The following is a 17,728-nucleotide window of genomic DNA, read 5'->3' on the forward strand; positions in this document are numbered from 1 at the left end:
TGTGATCTGTTTAATCAATATTTCCTAATGTATTTGTTTATTTATTTTATGTTTTTTCTCCTTTATTTATTCATTATTATTATTATTTTGTATTCTCTAAGTAAATGTTTAATAATCATATATATATATATATATATATATATATATATATATATATATATATATATATATATATATATATATAAAGACAGAATAATAGCTGTTCACCTATTCCTTACGACGCCACAAGAGGACACCATACACATTCATTAGCGAAACGAAGCAAACTGGTCTGGTTACGTGGCCATAGTGACGTCGACAGAATTGACGTTTCACAAACATGGCGTCGCAGCAGAATGAAGTGGATGAGCTGTTCGATGTTAAAAATGCCTTTTACATCGGCAGTTATCAACACTGCATTAACGAAGCCCAAAAAGTAAAGGTGAGTGTCCTGAAAATATTCTCCATGGTACGAAAGAATTTCTTACTGAAACGCTTAACGTTATAACGTTAGATTCTAGAGTAAGTTATTCCTGTTAGCCTTCGGCTAACTTAATTCACTATATTTTCTCTATAACGTTATTTTAACAAGACTGCAATTAACAAATGATAACCAACCACGTGTAAATGTCTTATATTTCTGTAGACATCAGGGCCAGAAAAGGATGCAGAGAAGAACATTTTCCTGTACAGAGCATATATTGCTCAGGTAAGTTCTGTTAGCATCAGTTTGTTGTGGTGCTATGTTGGTCTGATGTCGATGAGAATAAACTAATCGAAGTCGAACACCAACCCATATTAAAAATTAGATTGATTTGCATTTCTATTTCGTCGTTTTTCCATTCTGTCAGCTGTTATCCCCCTTTATATATATGTATGTATGTGTGTGTATGTGTGTATTCACATATACTTTTCTTTTTGATTTAGTGCTGTAAATTGAGTTCTAATTAAATGATGATTTCTGTTGTCTTCTCAGAGGAAGTATGGTGTGGTTCTGGATGAAATAAAGCCCAGCGCCTCTGAGGAGATGCAGGCTGTTAGGATGTTTGCCGAGTACCTGTCCGATGTAGGCAAGAGGTATGTGCAGTGAAACTGCCACATTTTTATTTATTGTTTCAAGCTAAATATAACTAAAAACCTAGATGCATACAGGTTAGCCATTTGGTCTATCAGTCAAAGGTATAGGCTAGTTCACCCAAAAATGAAAATTATATCATTAATGAATATTATTTTAATAAAATCTGAGAGCTTTTTGTCCCATTGACAGCCTATGCAACTACCACTTTCAAGCCCCAGAAAGGTAGTAAAGACATTATTAAAGTAATCCATGTGACTACAGTGGTTTAACCTCAATTTTATTAAGTGACGCAAGTGCTTTGTTTGCGAGAAAAAAAACCCTGCCACTTAGCATAATGCATGGTTACTTAGCATAATGCATGGTTGTTGTGTTGACGCGAGAGCAGATGTTGCGTGAACGCGTGTTGGAGATTGATATTTTTAAAATTAAGTGTTAAATAGTTGTTGTTGTTTTTTGCGTAAACTAAGCACTTGCATCGCTTCGTAAAATTGAGGTTAAAACACTGGAGTCCCATCGAATATTTTAACGATGTCTTTTCTACCCTTCTGGTGCCTGAAAGTGAAACACTGCTGATGTAGGGACAAAAATCTCTCAGATTTCATTTAATAAAAAGATCTTCATTTATGTTCCAAAGATGAACGACAGACTTGCATGTTTAGAACGACATGAGGGTGTGTAATTAATAACAGAATATACATTTTTGGGTGAACTATCCCTATAAATGTTTAGGCATGAAATTAACTATACCACAAAATGCTTTTCTCAGGGATGCAATAGTGGCAGAACTGGACAAAAAGATGGCTAAGAGTGTTGATGTTTCCAACACCACCTTCCTGCTGATGGCGGCTTCCATCTATCTGCATGAGATGAACACAGATGCTGCGTTACGTACCCTGCACCAGGGAGAGAGTCTGGAGTGGTGAGGCTGGAGTTTTCATCAATTTTTTATGAGTGGGATTACAAATGTATAAGTTGCTCACTGTCCATTTGTATTTCTGTTATAGCATGGCCATGACTGTCCAAGTACTTCTAAAGCTGGACAGAGTTGATATGGCAAGGTATTGTTTGTTTATTCATTTATTTATTTTAGGTTTATGTGTGTGCACGCGTGAATGCTTAGCTATTTGCACGTTTTATTAAAAATACCTTTTAACCTGCTAAATATATATTTGACAATATATCTTGTAGCCTAACTTCTGACTTTAAACCACAAATATGTAATATTTTTGGATTTGAAATGTCCAAAAATCACTAGAACAATGTTATATATTTTTGTTGACTTGTATACTTATAGTATCCCACATGTTTCCAGCAATGTATTTATCATATAAATATACTATTTTAACGAGTGTAACATCCCATTCCATTGCGTCGCCGGTCAATGATGTCATATCCGGTTTTACTTCCGTAGATAATGTTTTGTGTATTATTAGACAGGTGAGCAAGTGTTTGGATATTGTTATCGACAATCTTATTGTTTGAATCTCTTGTTTTCTTGATTTACTGCGAGTAACATGTTTGTACCCAAAAAGTAAATCAGTCAACATTCTTCTGTCAAGTGGCTAATGTAGCATAATCAGAAAGAGCTTTATTTGTAGTAACAGTAATACAGCATTTTCTCCACCATACAATGTTTTAAAATTAATTGCATGCAATCTAGCAGCACAAGTCATCCAGCTTTTATTAATATGATACAGATCTAACGCATAGGGCTGTGCAATTAATCGAATTTTGATTTCAATTTCGATTTTAGCTCCCAATGATCTCCAAAATAGTACAATCGAGTAAAAACTATTATTTTGTCATGTTATTTTGTCTTGTGTTCTGAATGACTCGCGCACGCGCACATCCGTCCCTCCCGAAGTCATAAACTCTCTCAGCCTATACAGTCATAAATTGCAAGCACAATAAACTTCACAATAACAATTGGCTAATTTAATATAGACTGGAGTGAGACCATAGACGTCTCTCGAGCTGTAGCGATCTCTTTAAAATTTAAAATTTCATTCATTTCTGCTCGATCACTGTAGCGCCTCAGTTAAAGCGAAAGGCAGCGAGCGCACATGACCTGATCATCTGTTCCGCTTTACAGAACGAAACAAATCGAGAATGAACACAGGGAGCGACATTAAAACGTGTCTGTTTGTCCGGGAAAAGGGGATTTTTAAGTTTCAAGTGAAAGAGTTTAACTTGCCCGACCGATCGAAACGTGAGATGGTTTTGATCTTATACAGTCAGTGTAAACAGAGATCGGTAATAGTTTCTGGAAGCAGCGCTTTTGCCTTTGTGAGAGAGACATTAGTGGACAAATCAAAACAAATGAGCCTAACAGCTCACACAAAAACTCACAGAAAAAACATACTGAGGTAGAAATGTTGAGTTCTTTTTATTTATAATAAGCTATATGATATAGTTAAGTAACATAACACGATTAAGGGCTGTTCTATAATATCACGATTGCAAATGTTACACTGAATTTATAGTTTTATAAACAAGTAGCCTAGTTTATATGTGGTAACTTACATTTTAGATGCAATATTGACTGGTTTTGTTCCATTTCACCGACGAAAATAGTTACAAAAGAAAAGCATCACTAAGCGCTGTGTTTTGTTACTGTAGGATTCATTATTTTGAACAAATCGTTTTAATGAATGACTCAATGATTCATTTATTAAGACGGTCACTTGTCGCCACCTATTGATTTATTGTTTAAAGGCAAAGGCATAATTGATTTTATTTTTTATTTTATTATTTGTTTAAACATTAATCTCATAATATTTTCACAGTTGTAATTTTGCAGTGTAAATTAATTGAATGGATAACAGCCCTTTTTATTAAAACTGAATTTGATCAAATGTAAGAATTTGACATAAAACATATATTTAGTAAGGTTTAATAAATTGTCCTTTATAAAGGCAAATAACGCCCTGGTGACCCCCTACAACAAATTACTTTGTAAACATGTCTCCCTTTTCACCACTTGTGAGTTTGCAAGTCAGTTTAATATTTCAAAAAGTACAATAAATGTGCAGATTTAGATTTTTTTAAGAGTTGTTGAAAGGTGTCTTTTAATAAATGCAACATGTTCCCAAAGTCATGTGAAATAATCGTGTGAAATAATCGTGATTTCAATACTGACCAAAATAATCGTGATTATGATTTTTTCCATAATCGAGCAGCCCTACTAACGCACGTATAATGTTATATCATAACGTTCAACACGCTCAAGCATATTTTTAGTATGATTGTTTTGAGCAGTAAAACAGCGCTGTGTTACCCCACAATTTTTATTTGTCAAATAAAGTGACCTGTACGAGTAGTAATTCAGCGAAACTTCAATACATTATTAGCTCATCCATGAACATGATTTTGCATTCCATCGACTGTGGAGGTGAAGACGACAACTCCCATGATTCCACGCTCAGTCACGTGTCATCAAGCTACACCTTTGTAATTGTTTCGAATAAGAAACTTGCATACTGTGCCTTTAATGCCTTTAAATATGTTATTTTCATGGATATGTTGTTTTCACAGAAAGGAGCTAAAGAAGATGCAAGACCAAGATGAAGATGCCACTTTGACTCAGCTTGCTACAGCCTGGGTCAACCTTGCCATGGCGAGTATACAAGTCAATGTGAAATTAAAATGATTTACTTTCTTAATGGGTATTCCTTGGTGCATGTCATCCTAAAGAAAAAAAGGTTTTTTTTTCATCAAAATGTAATAACTTTCCTCTGAAAAAAACTTTGCAGGCTATTGGAGTAAAGTGAACTAATTTCCAAATTGATAGTTAAGCATTATTTTAGCTGATCTTATCTATCTAATCTCTAAAATCTATGATTTTCTTTATTTTTTCCCACCAGATGGTCTTACATGTATTGGATTTTTATTACATTTGCTATATTTTTGTGTAAACATAAATTTATATTTTGTGTAGAAAAATGCTGCATAATTTAGAGGTGATTATGAGGTGAAAATGGTCCAGTACCATAACAGATTATGCCTCAAAATATTAAAGTATTAAAACAAAATATTGTGCATTAATTTCATTAAAAAAATGATTACTTATTGTCTTCAATCTGTTTTGACTGCAGAGGTTCAATAGCCTTAATCATGAACAAATACATGTATGCTATCCAAATACACCCATTTACTGTATATTTTTTGCATTTAGACATATGCATTGTTGTAGTGAGCTGAAACATTTGAGATGATTTTGTTTTCTTTTAAATCTCTCTGCATGCCTATTGCCTATTCAGTTTTTGCTGAATGATTTTTTTTCCTTATCGACTGGGAATTAAATGTCTTTCTCCTTCTTCTACCAATAGGGAGGAGAGAAATTGCAGGATGCGTTCTACATCTTCCAGGAAATGTCAGACAAGTACTCACCCACACTGCTGCTGCTGAACGGTCAGGCTGCCAGTCACATGGCTCAGAATAAGTGGGATGAGGCTGAGTCAGTACTACAGGATGCTCTGGACAAAGTAAGAGCCTGGATTTCAGCACGGCAAATGCCAGGAAGTTTTTGTCTCCCACTGCAAAAAAAAGTTTAACTTTGGTCCTGAGAGTCTGCATAGCGAAAATACATTTGACAAGTATAGATTGGTTACACTTTATTTCTATGGTCCACTTTAGACATTCTACTAACTTTAAGTAACTTTGCAACTACATCTCAACTAACTAAGTATTAGTAGACTGTTAGGTTAGGGTAAGTAGAACATGTTGACATGTAGTTGTAAAGATACTTGCAGTCAGTAGAATGTCTCTTGGTGGAGCATCAAAATAAAGAGTTAGCAGATATTAAGCAGACAGTCTACTAATACTCTAATGAGAGTCGGGGTGTGTTCACACTTGCCATGTCTGGTTTGATTAAAACGAACCCTGGTGAGATTGCTCTGTTAGTGCGGCTCATTTGAATAAGTGTGAACGCTGCCATCTGAACCCTGGTGCCACCAAACAAGCGCATCGAGACCTCTGAAAAGATGGGTCTCGGTCAGCTTTCAGAAAAACTCTGGTGCGGTTCGAATGAAATATGAACACAACAGACTTGTAACCAAAAGACTTGTAAACGAACCAAAATCAGGAAATGATGTCACAAGATGCGACCCTAAAAAGGACAGAACGCTCAATTTCTCGTCATTGTCACTTTAGCCCATCACAGTTCGGTACAGGCAGAATTGCACATAGTTCCTCACAGCAGATCTTTGTTTGAGTGTGTGGTGGAGGGATCCCTGCCTCCGTTTTGACTCCTTTACACATTTCACAAGCTCTTCACGAGTTCTCAGCTTGTCAAAATACCATCATATGTGGGCTACGCACATACAACGACCGCATTTTTTTCCTGCAAACAGCATTGGTTTGGATGTCCGGTGGGTTTCGTCACAAAATAGGCAATACGTCATAAAAGCCGGTTAATTAGGTTGTGAACGTATCCCTATGCTTTTAGGTTCTGTATCTTTAGGTTCGGTATTAAAATGCCAATATGAACGCTAAACGGACCAGGACTAAAAATTTCTTTTTTCTTTTTTTTTGGTCTGGACCAAACAAATCAAGTAAAGCGAACTACAAGTGTGGTGTGTGCAAACACCCTTAGTTGACATGTAGTTGCAGAATTGTAATACTTGATACCAGACTGAGGCCGTTTCTCAAAACCAAGAATGCAAAGAACAGACTTGTGTTCTTGGGGAGAACGCTTTTGCTAGTTGTTCTTGGGAGAATGCACTTACAAGGTGACGAGCACACAGAACGCTCCTGACAGTTTGAGGCGATGTGTTCTTGCTGGTATTGCGCAATAATACCCCCGCACAGCGTCCTCTTCAGTACCCAAACATAACAAGAATTATTGATGATAACAGCCAGGTTTTTAGCATGACTGGCCGGTTGGCTCGCTAGCTACACCCGCGTGCGCGTATGGAGATTCTTCACTACCGAAAATGTTTGAGCATATTTTCGATTCGCCATACATTTTCGTAAAAATGGCAATATTTGAAATCTACACAGTAGATTTCTCGCATCAAATGCTCTCAGAAGTGAATTTAGTGATGAAATAGCATACGAAATTGTAGAAAAACGACTTACTGTTGTTCTGCCTTTCTGCTCCCCGCTCCTTCCTTGAATGCCGAAATGAATGCTGGGATATTTCTGCCGTCAAGTTCACACAAGTTACCAACCGATGCATCCTCGGTAAAATGGGCGTGTCAAGAACACTTCCGGGATTTTTAACCGTTCTTGCCAAAATGCAAACTTGTGTATTGAGACAGTACTTGGACAGCCACTGATGACGTTTCACTAGAACACAAGTACAGACAAGAACGCATATTGAGAAACGGCCTGAGTTCTTGGCTGAATTCAACTTTCATGCTGACCAAACATCCCAAACTTCGACAATATTAGAAATGATATCGCTAAAGCACACTTTTTCTGATCTTGGACAATTCTGCTTTTTTATCCATTAGTCGGAGTTATTTATATAGTGCTTCATCAATTATAAAACACATTCATTTGCAGCTGTCATGCAGCTCTACAGAAGATAATAGTGTCAGCATTCAAGCTTAATTCAGTTCAGTGTTGATTCAATTCAGTTCAATAACGGTGTTGTCATTATCCAGCAACTTGTTGCAAATGTTGCAAAGTTGCTGTCATTATCCAGCTCAATTCAAATAGTCTTCTCATCTATCAGTGCAGTTAAATCGATAATATTACTGAATACAAATTTTCTTATAAATCCCTTTAGTCTCTTATGCTGACCTATACAAGGTTGTAAATTGGATGCCATGGAGGGAAAACATGCATTTCTGGTTAAAAACTACAAATCACTGTTAAAGTCCCCCTGTGTTGAATCAAGTTTTTAATTTTGTTTATATGTCTATGTGGTGTTTTTTCATGTGCTTTAAGACAAACCATGGGCAAAATCATAAGTCATCACCATTGCTGAGCATTTTCTCCTTAAAACTGCAGTGAAAAAGTCTTAAAAACACAGTTTGAAATCTCCAGTGTTTCTTACTTCACAAACTACTTTGTAACCAATCACATGAATGTACGGACGGGCTTTAGCATATCAACAAATATGCTATTCTATAACTATGCTTTGAAGCAGAGGAGACTCAAGAGAAGCCAGGTTATCCTGGTATATTTTTCTGTTGATATGAAAAATCATGTACATTTAGCAATATAGTTTAATGATGAACTATATGCCTTCCACTGACTTAAGTATTTCAAAGCGTTTCTAAGGATACTGTTTTAGAAGGCAGCTGTCTGACTCAATAGCAACACATAATTAGCTGTTTGATAATGTAGTCAATCAAAAGGCTCATCATGGCTAATAATTATCGTTATGTGTCCAGATCAGTCAGTGGTCCAGGTTTAACTGCAGTGAAATGTAATGATCTGTCCTTTATCTTCTATAGGACAGCAGCCACCCGGAGACACTCATCAACCTCGTTGTGTTGACACAGCATTTGGGCAAACCTCCTGAGGTAAGCTCCATAAATGTAAATGTTGACACGTCAAGATTTTTAATTTTTTTTTTTTAATTACGGTCTTCAATGCATCTGAGTTTCATTGTACACCTTTGAAAAAATCAACACAGATGCTTATATTGTCTGTGTTTGTGTTTCTGCACAGGTGACAAATCGATATTTGTCTCAACTGAAAGATGCACACAAATCCCATCCTTTTATTAAGGATTATCTTGCTAAGGTAAGGTCATTTATCATGTTACGGGGACACCATTCTGTTTTTTTCTATTTTGAAAACATATTGTGAGAGCATTATCTAAGTAACTGTGAAGAATAACTACTAAGTTTAATGTAAACTCAATTGTTTCCACAGGAGAATGAATTTGACAGACTTGCAATGCAATACGCACCCAGCGCCTGAAAGAAGTATGGTTTCTATTTATGTCTCCTACGCTGCAACACAATGTTATTTCTCCTCTTCTTTTTTTCAATGCCTTTAAACAAACTCATTTTGACACTCTAAAAACATTCCTGTATCATGGTTAAATAAAAATGTTTATCTTACATGGTGTTGTTGCCTTTTTGAATATTCATGTTGTGTTAAAAAAAAGAGGTGTAAACCGCCTTCATAACACATCAGTTCACCCTATTGATTGCCAGTTCATAGAAAGGGTATATATAAATATGGGGTAAACATTTTTTGGTACAGTACAGCCGTGGCCAAAAGTATTAAAATAATTGTGTGTTTTGCAAAGTTTGCTGCTTCAGTGTTTGTACATATTTTTTCACGTTTCTGTGGTGGAAAACAATAAGCATTTCATACATTTTAAAGGTTTTTGTTGGCAAATATATTCAATATATATTCAAATAGTCAGTCAATATTTACAGTGTTGACCCTTCTTTATAACCTCTGCAATTCGCTCTGGCATGCTGGATATCAGATTCTGGAACAAATCCTGACCGATGGTGATCCATAATCCATATTTGATCCGTAAGTATCAAATTACATTCATAATCGTCCTTACAGTCGTTTAGTGTGTCCCCAGCTTTAAGACCCCAGTCTGTAGCGCACCTCTTGAGGTCAGGGGTGTGAGGTTTACCTGCACAGCTCTTACTCGCTCTGGCCTCCATAATACTCACCCCCCTAAACCCCACTCCCATTCGGGTCACGGCACCAATGTTACTAGTCCAGGCGTGCTCAAACTGCTCTGTCCTGCAGAGTTTAGCTTCAACTTGCCTCAACACACCTGTCTGGAAGTTTCTAGTATATGCCTAGTGAGACCTTGATTAGCTGGTTCAGGGGTGTTTAATTGATTGGAGCTGAATTCTGCAGGACAGTGGCCCTCCAGGAGCATGATTGGACACCCCTGGACTAGTACTCGCACCGCTCCAAGCGGGATTTGAATCAGCTCGACCAGCATTGGGGGCGGGCGCAAAAAAAGAAAGCTAAAGACCGCACGCCTCTTGAGGCAAAGGCCTCAATTACATATGCAAAATATGACAAAATGTAGTGTGACCTTATTTGTAGGCAGAACAGAAAGTGTTATAGGACACAATACTGACTCAGTTTATCACAGTGAAGAGGAAATTATATCTTGTCTTTTTATTTATCTAATCGGAGTAACGTTTTTTGATGGAAAATCTCTCGTATTAAAATTTTGTCCAATGTAATCGGATTCCAAAATAGCGAGTTGGCCAAAAAATAATTCCCTCTGTTTTGCTGACATCCAATTCTGTTTTACACCTCATTCATCACTGGTGAAACAATAGTGTTGTCATCAGTAAAGTTGATGATGTGGTTGCTGAAGTGGAGACACAGTCATAGGTGAATAGTGAGAAGCTATTATTTATAGCTGAGGCAGCAGCTCTGTGCAATGCAGGTGCTCTGAAAAAAATGACCATCTTTTTAGTATTTAGGACTCAGGTTTGGCTGTAGTGGGGTCCAAACATCCAAGACACGAACACAGCTTAACCCAGTAAAGAGACAAATATGAGCAATCACAACCGTAAGTCAGAACTGAAGTTCAATCAATTAACAGCAGGGATTAAAACAAAGATTCATTCTGAGCAAAAACTGTAGCAGAGCGGGGGTTTAAAGCAAAAAAGGGAACAAGTGAAGATTTAGCCTATCAACATTATCCCACAAGTGTAGTCGATTGAGCTTAACTTGTGTTGAACTTGGCAGAGTTATTATTATAATTGAGACTAAATCTAAAACCATAGAAAAAAAACATTAAAAAAAATAAAACGTTAAGAAAAAACGTATACAAATGACAAAAACTCTCAACAAATTTATTAAACCTTTAAATGAAATTAAATTAAAAATGTAAAGATCTAATTCAAAATAATAAAAACTATAATACTGTAGTATCTCGATGCTAAAATAACACTAGAACCTGGAAAGATGCGTGTCTGGACAAGAATGGCTAAATGTCAGGTCATTCTCACTGTGTGGGTCACATTTTAAGTGCTCCTGTGATTATGTTTCTTATATATTGACCAACTGGAGGCTGCTTGATAAAAAGTCAAGAGCCCAGTTTCAGAAAGATTTACTGAGCTCCGGAAGTTGTAAGGCCGGTTTTGACATATTTATAATGTTGAAGGTGGAGCTGTGGACAATAAATCAGTACACACATCCCAGAATATGTACAGTATGTACAGCTCAAGGGCTGTTTGCAAGGCTGGAGAAGTGGTGTCATGCATTGATTTGTTTGTTCAGTATGCAACTGCTGAGTGTCTAAGGATTCATGAATGATGCGGCCGGTCAGTAGAGGACATTACTATTTGTAGTAGTTACATACTACATAAGTAAAACTGCAGAAGTAATCACAGTTTGACAGTAGTTAGTCTGTTTGAAACAGACTGAAATCTCAGGGTGAGTCAAGGAACTCTTGAGAATGTCAGTGCAGACCAGTGTTTCTCTTAGGATTTTTTTTTCAGGGGGGTTGGTAGACCCCCGAAACTACTAGTGTCGCGGAGCAGGCGTTTTACGGATACATGGTGTACAATTTTTTAGTAATCAAAATGCAGGTTTAATTAATTTAAATCATGAAATCTTTAAGATTATTAAACTTATGACATTTAAAAAAAATATCTATGAAATGTTAGTTTTTTTGACACAAATTCTGGAAATGGCATATCATTTCAGGCATATAATCACAACGATGTACTAAAAACAAGTTTTTCCTTTGCGTTTTTTGGAAAGTTTTGCATACAGACGACAACGTTATCAAAACGATCCTTGTTCACATGTATCCGCGAAAACGACTAAAAATGCTGTATTATTAGTTGGCGATGACACTGTTGTTTTGGTTGTCGTAGGCCTACTTGTGCGAGCCTATACATGAACACATAATCCGCATGCACATGGTGTTACCGTTTTCACAAATTCGCGTTTTTCTGAGTTTACACAGAGACACAATTACATTATAATTTTCAAAAACATGCACTTTGAAACCATGTTTTTAATGCTTGAGTTTTCAGGTCCCCTAAAACGGCGTTGTCGTGTGAATGAACGGCCAAAACTCATAAAAAAGTTTTCCACCTCTTAGTTTTTATTTATCATCATGATCCACTTTTTTTTGCCACTTTATCACTGGTAAAACTAAAACTTTTGTCAACAAACATCTTTGTCAGTACTTTTGTTCATGGATTAACATATAGCTGGTTGTGAAAAAACTCACGTAATGACATGGGACAAATTACTGGTAGACTTATGTTTCTCCAAATAATTCAAATGTAATGTTTCTAACAATCAGCCTGTCTTCAGTGGTCACGTATCTTCATCACCATCATTATCGGTTCATCTGTCTCAGTGTTCAATTAATTATCATCATCTAACTTGCATTTAAGTTCCTTCAGTTCAGTCAGTGTTTGTCCGATCTACCGTTCAGCCTGTTGTATGTATATTAAAAGTTTAAGTTTGTTCCATCAAACTGAGTCTCCTGCCTGTCCCTGAGAGAACCAGTTACAATGATCATATTACAGGTTTGAATTTTGTTAGTCCTGGGGCCTATACCATGAAGCCGGTTTAGGTGGCTAGCCAGTTTCAGTTTAGTTTGTGTCAACCCTGGGTTTTATGGACCATGAAAGTGGTTTGGCTTTAAGCAGTGTTCATCGCCATAGTAACTTACGCTCCACGGCTAACCTGGTCCGGGGCAGGTTATGTTCCAGGTAAGAGGTTGCAAACCGAACTTGGACCAATCAGCTGTGAGTAAAGTGACACATGCCTGATGCGATAAAGTCACTCCACCTGTTTCTACTCCAAATTAAAGATCACTACATAGTAAATGATTTTTAAAGACAAAATCGTCTGGTTTTTAGTGATGCTTATTTAGAATAATAAATTTGTATGATTTAGATATTATTTATGTAATTATGATACCCTTAATCAATCACAGATGTACAATTTTAGTTCATCAATTATTATTACGCAGTTTAAATGAATAAATATATAAAGGTAATATAAATACGCTTTAGCATCAATAGATGAAGCTATAAAATAACTACATGTGAGCTGAAATGTTCAATTCTCTCCCTTTATCAGCTGTATAAAATAACTTCACAACTTTTACTTCCACTAATATAAAGTAGCAAGACTTTTTCTTTTAGTTGTCCTCTTCCATAGACAGCTGTTTTCTTCTTACTGTGTAAATTTGTTTAAATTCTTACTATTTTAATACTTTTATTTCATAAGTGAATTGCGCTGCTTCTCTCACGAGAAATTAATCTCAGTTTCACTCTTTCTCAACATGTGATTGGCTGTTCGCTACTGATGTCACACTTATGCTTTCTGTACACCTGAAGACTTTGAAAAGATTTAGAAAAGACTTTATAAGATTATCAGCTCACATCTAAAGACTTGGGTTCACAGTTTTTAGTCTCAGACTAAAGACTTGCGATAATATCAAACATGTTTGATATGAAAGACTAGAGAAAGACTGGCATAAATCGGGTCGCCGACTGCAGATTATCACCTCACATTTAACGATCGAGACGACGGGAGCGCGCCGAGACGCCAGTAACATTCCTAAAGACTGCCGGTCTTTAGTCTGGGACTGTGAAAATCCTTTGGTGTATCCTACGCCCTGCATAAAACTCCTAAACTCAGGATCAAAGCCTGAGTTGACAGAGAAAGTTGATGATCAGCATCATGGTACCAACAAAGCCTGGTTGGATTGGTTTGGTTTTGTCAACTCTAAACTAATCATGTAACCCTGAGTTTGTTCAACTACCATCATGGTACAGGCCCCTGGTTCTCTCTCTTTTTTTGGATCTTTGTTTAGTGATGTAGGTGATTATTGGCTGGTTGCAGTGGTCGTGTTTCCTCTTACCGTCACATGAGGGCAGTAGATTTGTCTATATATATATAATAGACAAATATTACAACCAAATGTGGTTTTCATTATCAATCCGTTCTTAATTATGAGCTAATACTATATACATTTTCAAAAAATGGACTAAACCAAATATTACTAAGATGGAAATTAAATATTGTATTGAATTACTTCTTGGCTTTAAAAATAGGTAAGCACAATGCCCTAGGTCTCTGTGTGAAACTTTTATGTTGATCTCATACCTGGTTTGTTGTTTTTTCTTGTTTTGTTTTTTTCCCATTCAGCTTTGACTGTATTTGTAACTATTTTCATTAGGGGATAAAAAAATATTTAGTAGTTAATATTAGCTATTAAAAATAAAACAAAATTGTCAATATTAGCTTATTGTTTCCCGAGCTGTTGTATAAAATCAAAGTCCTGCTGTTATTGGAACAAATGTCCAGTTTAGTCATGAAACTGTAGGTGGCGCAGGCTGAATATGCAAGCAAGCAATCACACCATGACCACATCTCATTGGCTGATTCTGCAGCCAATCAGATTGCTTGCTCAACATTTTAAATAGTCTGGTTCAGTGTTTGCTATAGAGTTCCTCTGAACCTTCACCCTCCCCAGCTCCACCTGTCTAGATCTGCTACGGGATTTATGCATGTCTGCTCATGCAGCAGCAGCAGATCTTACAGCTCACAGCAGCGTGTATCTATTGAGCTTAGCAAGTTCATTCTTGCCCTGCAGTAGAGGCAACATGCGTAGCAGAGTCTGCCAAGACCAAATACATTAACATTGTCATATTCATTAAAATGCCAAAACTACTTCAAGAGTCATGATTTAACCAGATTTTACTATGACATTCCATTCACGGACATCGCTACTTCTCTCCCAAAGCTATCATATGACTATACAAAATTTTAGATATAGTTTGTATGGACTTGTTTAATGATTTTCATTTATGCATTTCACAGACTCTTTCATCCAAAGCGACTTACAGAAAAAGAACAAAGCATTCATCAATGATTTATTGGTTCATTGGAGTTTACACAATTCCAGGTTTATTGGACAACTAAATTAGGAAACCAGCTAGAGAAGAGAAGAAATACAGATTTATTCATTTTTGTAAAAAAACAAATAGAAGGTTCTGGAGTGAGTGAGTGACATAAGAACTTTAAATTTGATTCTCGCCACAACGGGGAGGCTGTGGAGTGAGATCAGGAGGGGTGTGACGTGGATTCTCTTAGGCTGATTGAAGACTAGACGAGCTGGAGAGCTAGTAGAGCATTGCAGTAGCCCAGTCTTGAAATAACAACCGCTTGGACAAGTAGCTGTGCTGCGTATTCTGACAGAAAGGATCTGATTTTCCTGATGTTGTAATGCGCAAATCTGCATGACCGGGCCATTGTTGAGATGTGAGTGGAAAAGCTCAGCTGGTCGTCAAACACTACCCCCAGGTTCCCTGCTGTTCTGGATGAGTGTTGTAGACCCTAGTTGCATAGTGATGTTGATGGAAAAAAGAAGAGGAGTGAGCACTGAACCTTGAGGCACCCTGGTGATTAGCTGATGTGACTCAGACACCCCTTCTCTCCATGAAACCATGAAAGATCTGCCAGTGAGGTATGACTGAAGCCACTGAAGTACATACCTTTAATGTTATTGCATCCTTTTTGAAGCTCTAAAACTTTTGTCTCAATTAAGTGTAAATGCGTGGAAAATAGTGACCAGAACATTATTCAGAAGTTCTCTATTTGTGTTCCACAGGAAAGAAAGTCATTCAGGTTTGGAATGACATGAGGGTGAATAGACGGTGACAGAATGTTGTTTGGGTGAACTATCCTTTAATTGTTGTTGACGGATTAGGGATGCAGTCCTCATTAGTGGATGAAGAACTTCAAAGCAAAGTTCAAAGTGGTAGTTGCTTACTCTCTTTATTGGATAATCCAGTTTCCCAACGTCAAATAAACAACACTATACATCAGGCCACAAAGTGTCTGATAATGCTTTCACTCAGAATATCCGCTTTATCACTTTCTGCTATATTACCTGACAAATATGCTGTTTTATTTTTATCAGTGGTTTATAATGTGTGTTCCTTTATCCAAGAATCCAAACCCATATGAAAACCTGTTAATTGGTTAACAGTAAGTTTCATTACTGTATACAGGGAAAAACAGTAATTTAGATATAACCTTTCTTTCATGTTTTTTTACAGTAAAATACCATTAAATGTACAGTTTTGGAAGAAAAAATGAACTAATCATCTTAAAATTTACAGTAAATTGGCATTCCCACCATTCCTTGTGTGACACTTGACATTTGATGCTTTTTTATTGTAATAATTATATTTCTTCTTAGTTATGTGCATTAGGTTGTTACATCTTATTGTTAAATGAATGTTTGCCGCATTATTTTAGTGTTGTGTGTTTTATTTGTGTGCACAGTATGACACTCTGAACCTTCTATATATTAGTATTAACTTCAACTTGTGGAAAAGCTTGTGATGAACTTTGATTCATCATGTGGTTTTCTCTACCCTCTGTGTTATTATGGAGGTGTCAGTATATGTTAAAAGCACTTATTACATGGCTCTGTGGAATACTTGATTCTGATTGGTCAATCGTGCCATCCAGCGGTATGCTGATAACAATCGGTAAACACACAGGCTCATCCGGGATAATGTCACTGAAGTTGGCACTTTACACTTGCTAGGAATGCTAGGAAACTTGCTTTTGCATTTGGTGAGATAATAAAATATTAAAACTTAAATCAATGTTTTGTGTACAGTTATTTAATTATGTCACCCGGTATCACGGACTCGCTCTCTTAATTCATACAAACGCAGCTGCTGCCATTTTGCGAAGATTGTTTTATACCATGTAATTGATTATAAGATAACAAACGGGTACGATTTTAAAACAGTTTCATCTCATATCAATGTCTCTTATCCCCATAATTATTTATGTGGCTAAATGCTGTGTAATAAGTGGTATGACTGAACTGTATCCCTTAAATGTCCGCCTAGTTTGAACTTGCCCCTTGCTAGCAACTGCTCTCTCAGCGGAAGCTTTGTGTTTTGAGCTAATAAAATAGTTTGACTCAGATCAATATTTCATGTCTAATTATTTACTTAAGTGGCAAGTAGTCGTGTAATGAGCAGCATAATGTACTTCCAGCTGGTTGTCATCTCAGAATAAACCCCTTCAGGCTGATGCAAGACAGTCCTGATCACCCTGTCAGGGTTTATTCTGAGATAAAAACCGACTGGATGTTGGACATACCGTTTTTAATTTCTCTAATGTAAATTACAGTTTTAAATTGAAACTGACATGTTGTTCTGTAAATATGTATACTGCTTTTTTTTTTACATAATTATTCTGGCAACCATGTTTTTTTCAGAAAAACAATAGGATTTTTTGATAACACTTTATTTTAGTGTCCTTGTTACAAGTTACACACGTACTTGCTTTAGTAATAGCAGTAAATTAGGCATAATTGCATGCAACTAACCCTAACCCTTAATAAATCGCTTTACAACAACAATTGCAGTGTTTTTCTTTATAAACCATTTTCTTAAATCGCTTTACAACAACAATTTCCAGTGCTTTTCTTTAAAAAAACCTTTCTTTATATAGTAATAATAATAGCATAATTGTGGTGGTGATGGCGCAGTGGATAAGACACATGCCTTTGGTGTGAGAGACCCGGGTTCGAATCCACTGTGAGACACCTATGTGTCCCTGAGCAAGACACTTAACCCCTAGTTGCTCCAGAGGCGTGCGCCCTCTGACATATATAGCAATTGTAAGTCGCTTTGGATAAAAGCGTCAGCTAAATGTAAATGTAATTGCATATTACATAACAATACTTACACTGTAACATGTATACCTTAA

The 17,728-nt window shown here is 36.5% G+C and overlaps 1 protein-coding gene across 2 annotated transcripts; it reads left to right on the forward strand.

The window, feature by feature from the left end:
• Positions 1-234: 234 nt before the first annotated feature.
• Positions 235-9,078, forward strand: cope (COPI coat complex subunit epsilon). 2 transcript variants are annotated; one of them, XM_077200073.1, is made up of 10 exons: positions 235-421; positions 626-688; positions 956-1,056; positions 1,824-1,976; positions 2,062-2,115; positions 4,592-4,673; positions 5,386-5,541; positions 8,464-8,532; positions 8,681-8,755; positions 8,888-9,078. In XM_077200073.1, exons 1-10 carry the CDS (start codon positions 320-322, stop codon positions 8,933-8,935), a joined length of 903 nt encoding a protein of 300 aa, XP_077056188.1. In that variant the 5' UTR covers positions 235-319; the 3' UTR covers positions 8,936-9,078. The 2 variants fall into 2 exon arrangements, with proteins under 2 accessions (XP_077056188.1, XP_077056187.1); XM_077200072.1 differs by having other exon boundaries at positions 236-421; positions 4,592-4,677; positions 5,390-5,541.
• The last annotated feature ends 8,650 nt before the right edge of the window (positions 9,079-17,728 follow it).

Source organism: Siphateles boraxobius, unplaced genomic scaffold (assembly GCF_051911475.1).
Source record: "Siphateles boraxobius isolate OS27281-9 unplaced genomic scaffold, OSU_SipBor_1 1, whole genome shotgun sequence".
NCBI lineage: Eukaryota > Metazoa > Chordata > Actinopteri > Cypriniformes > Leuciscidae > Siphateles > Siphateles boraxobius.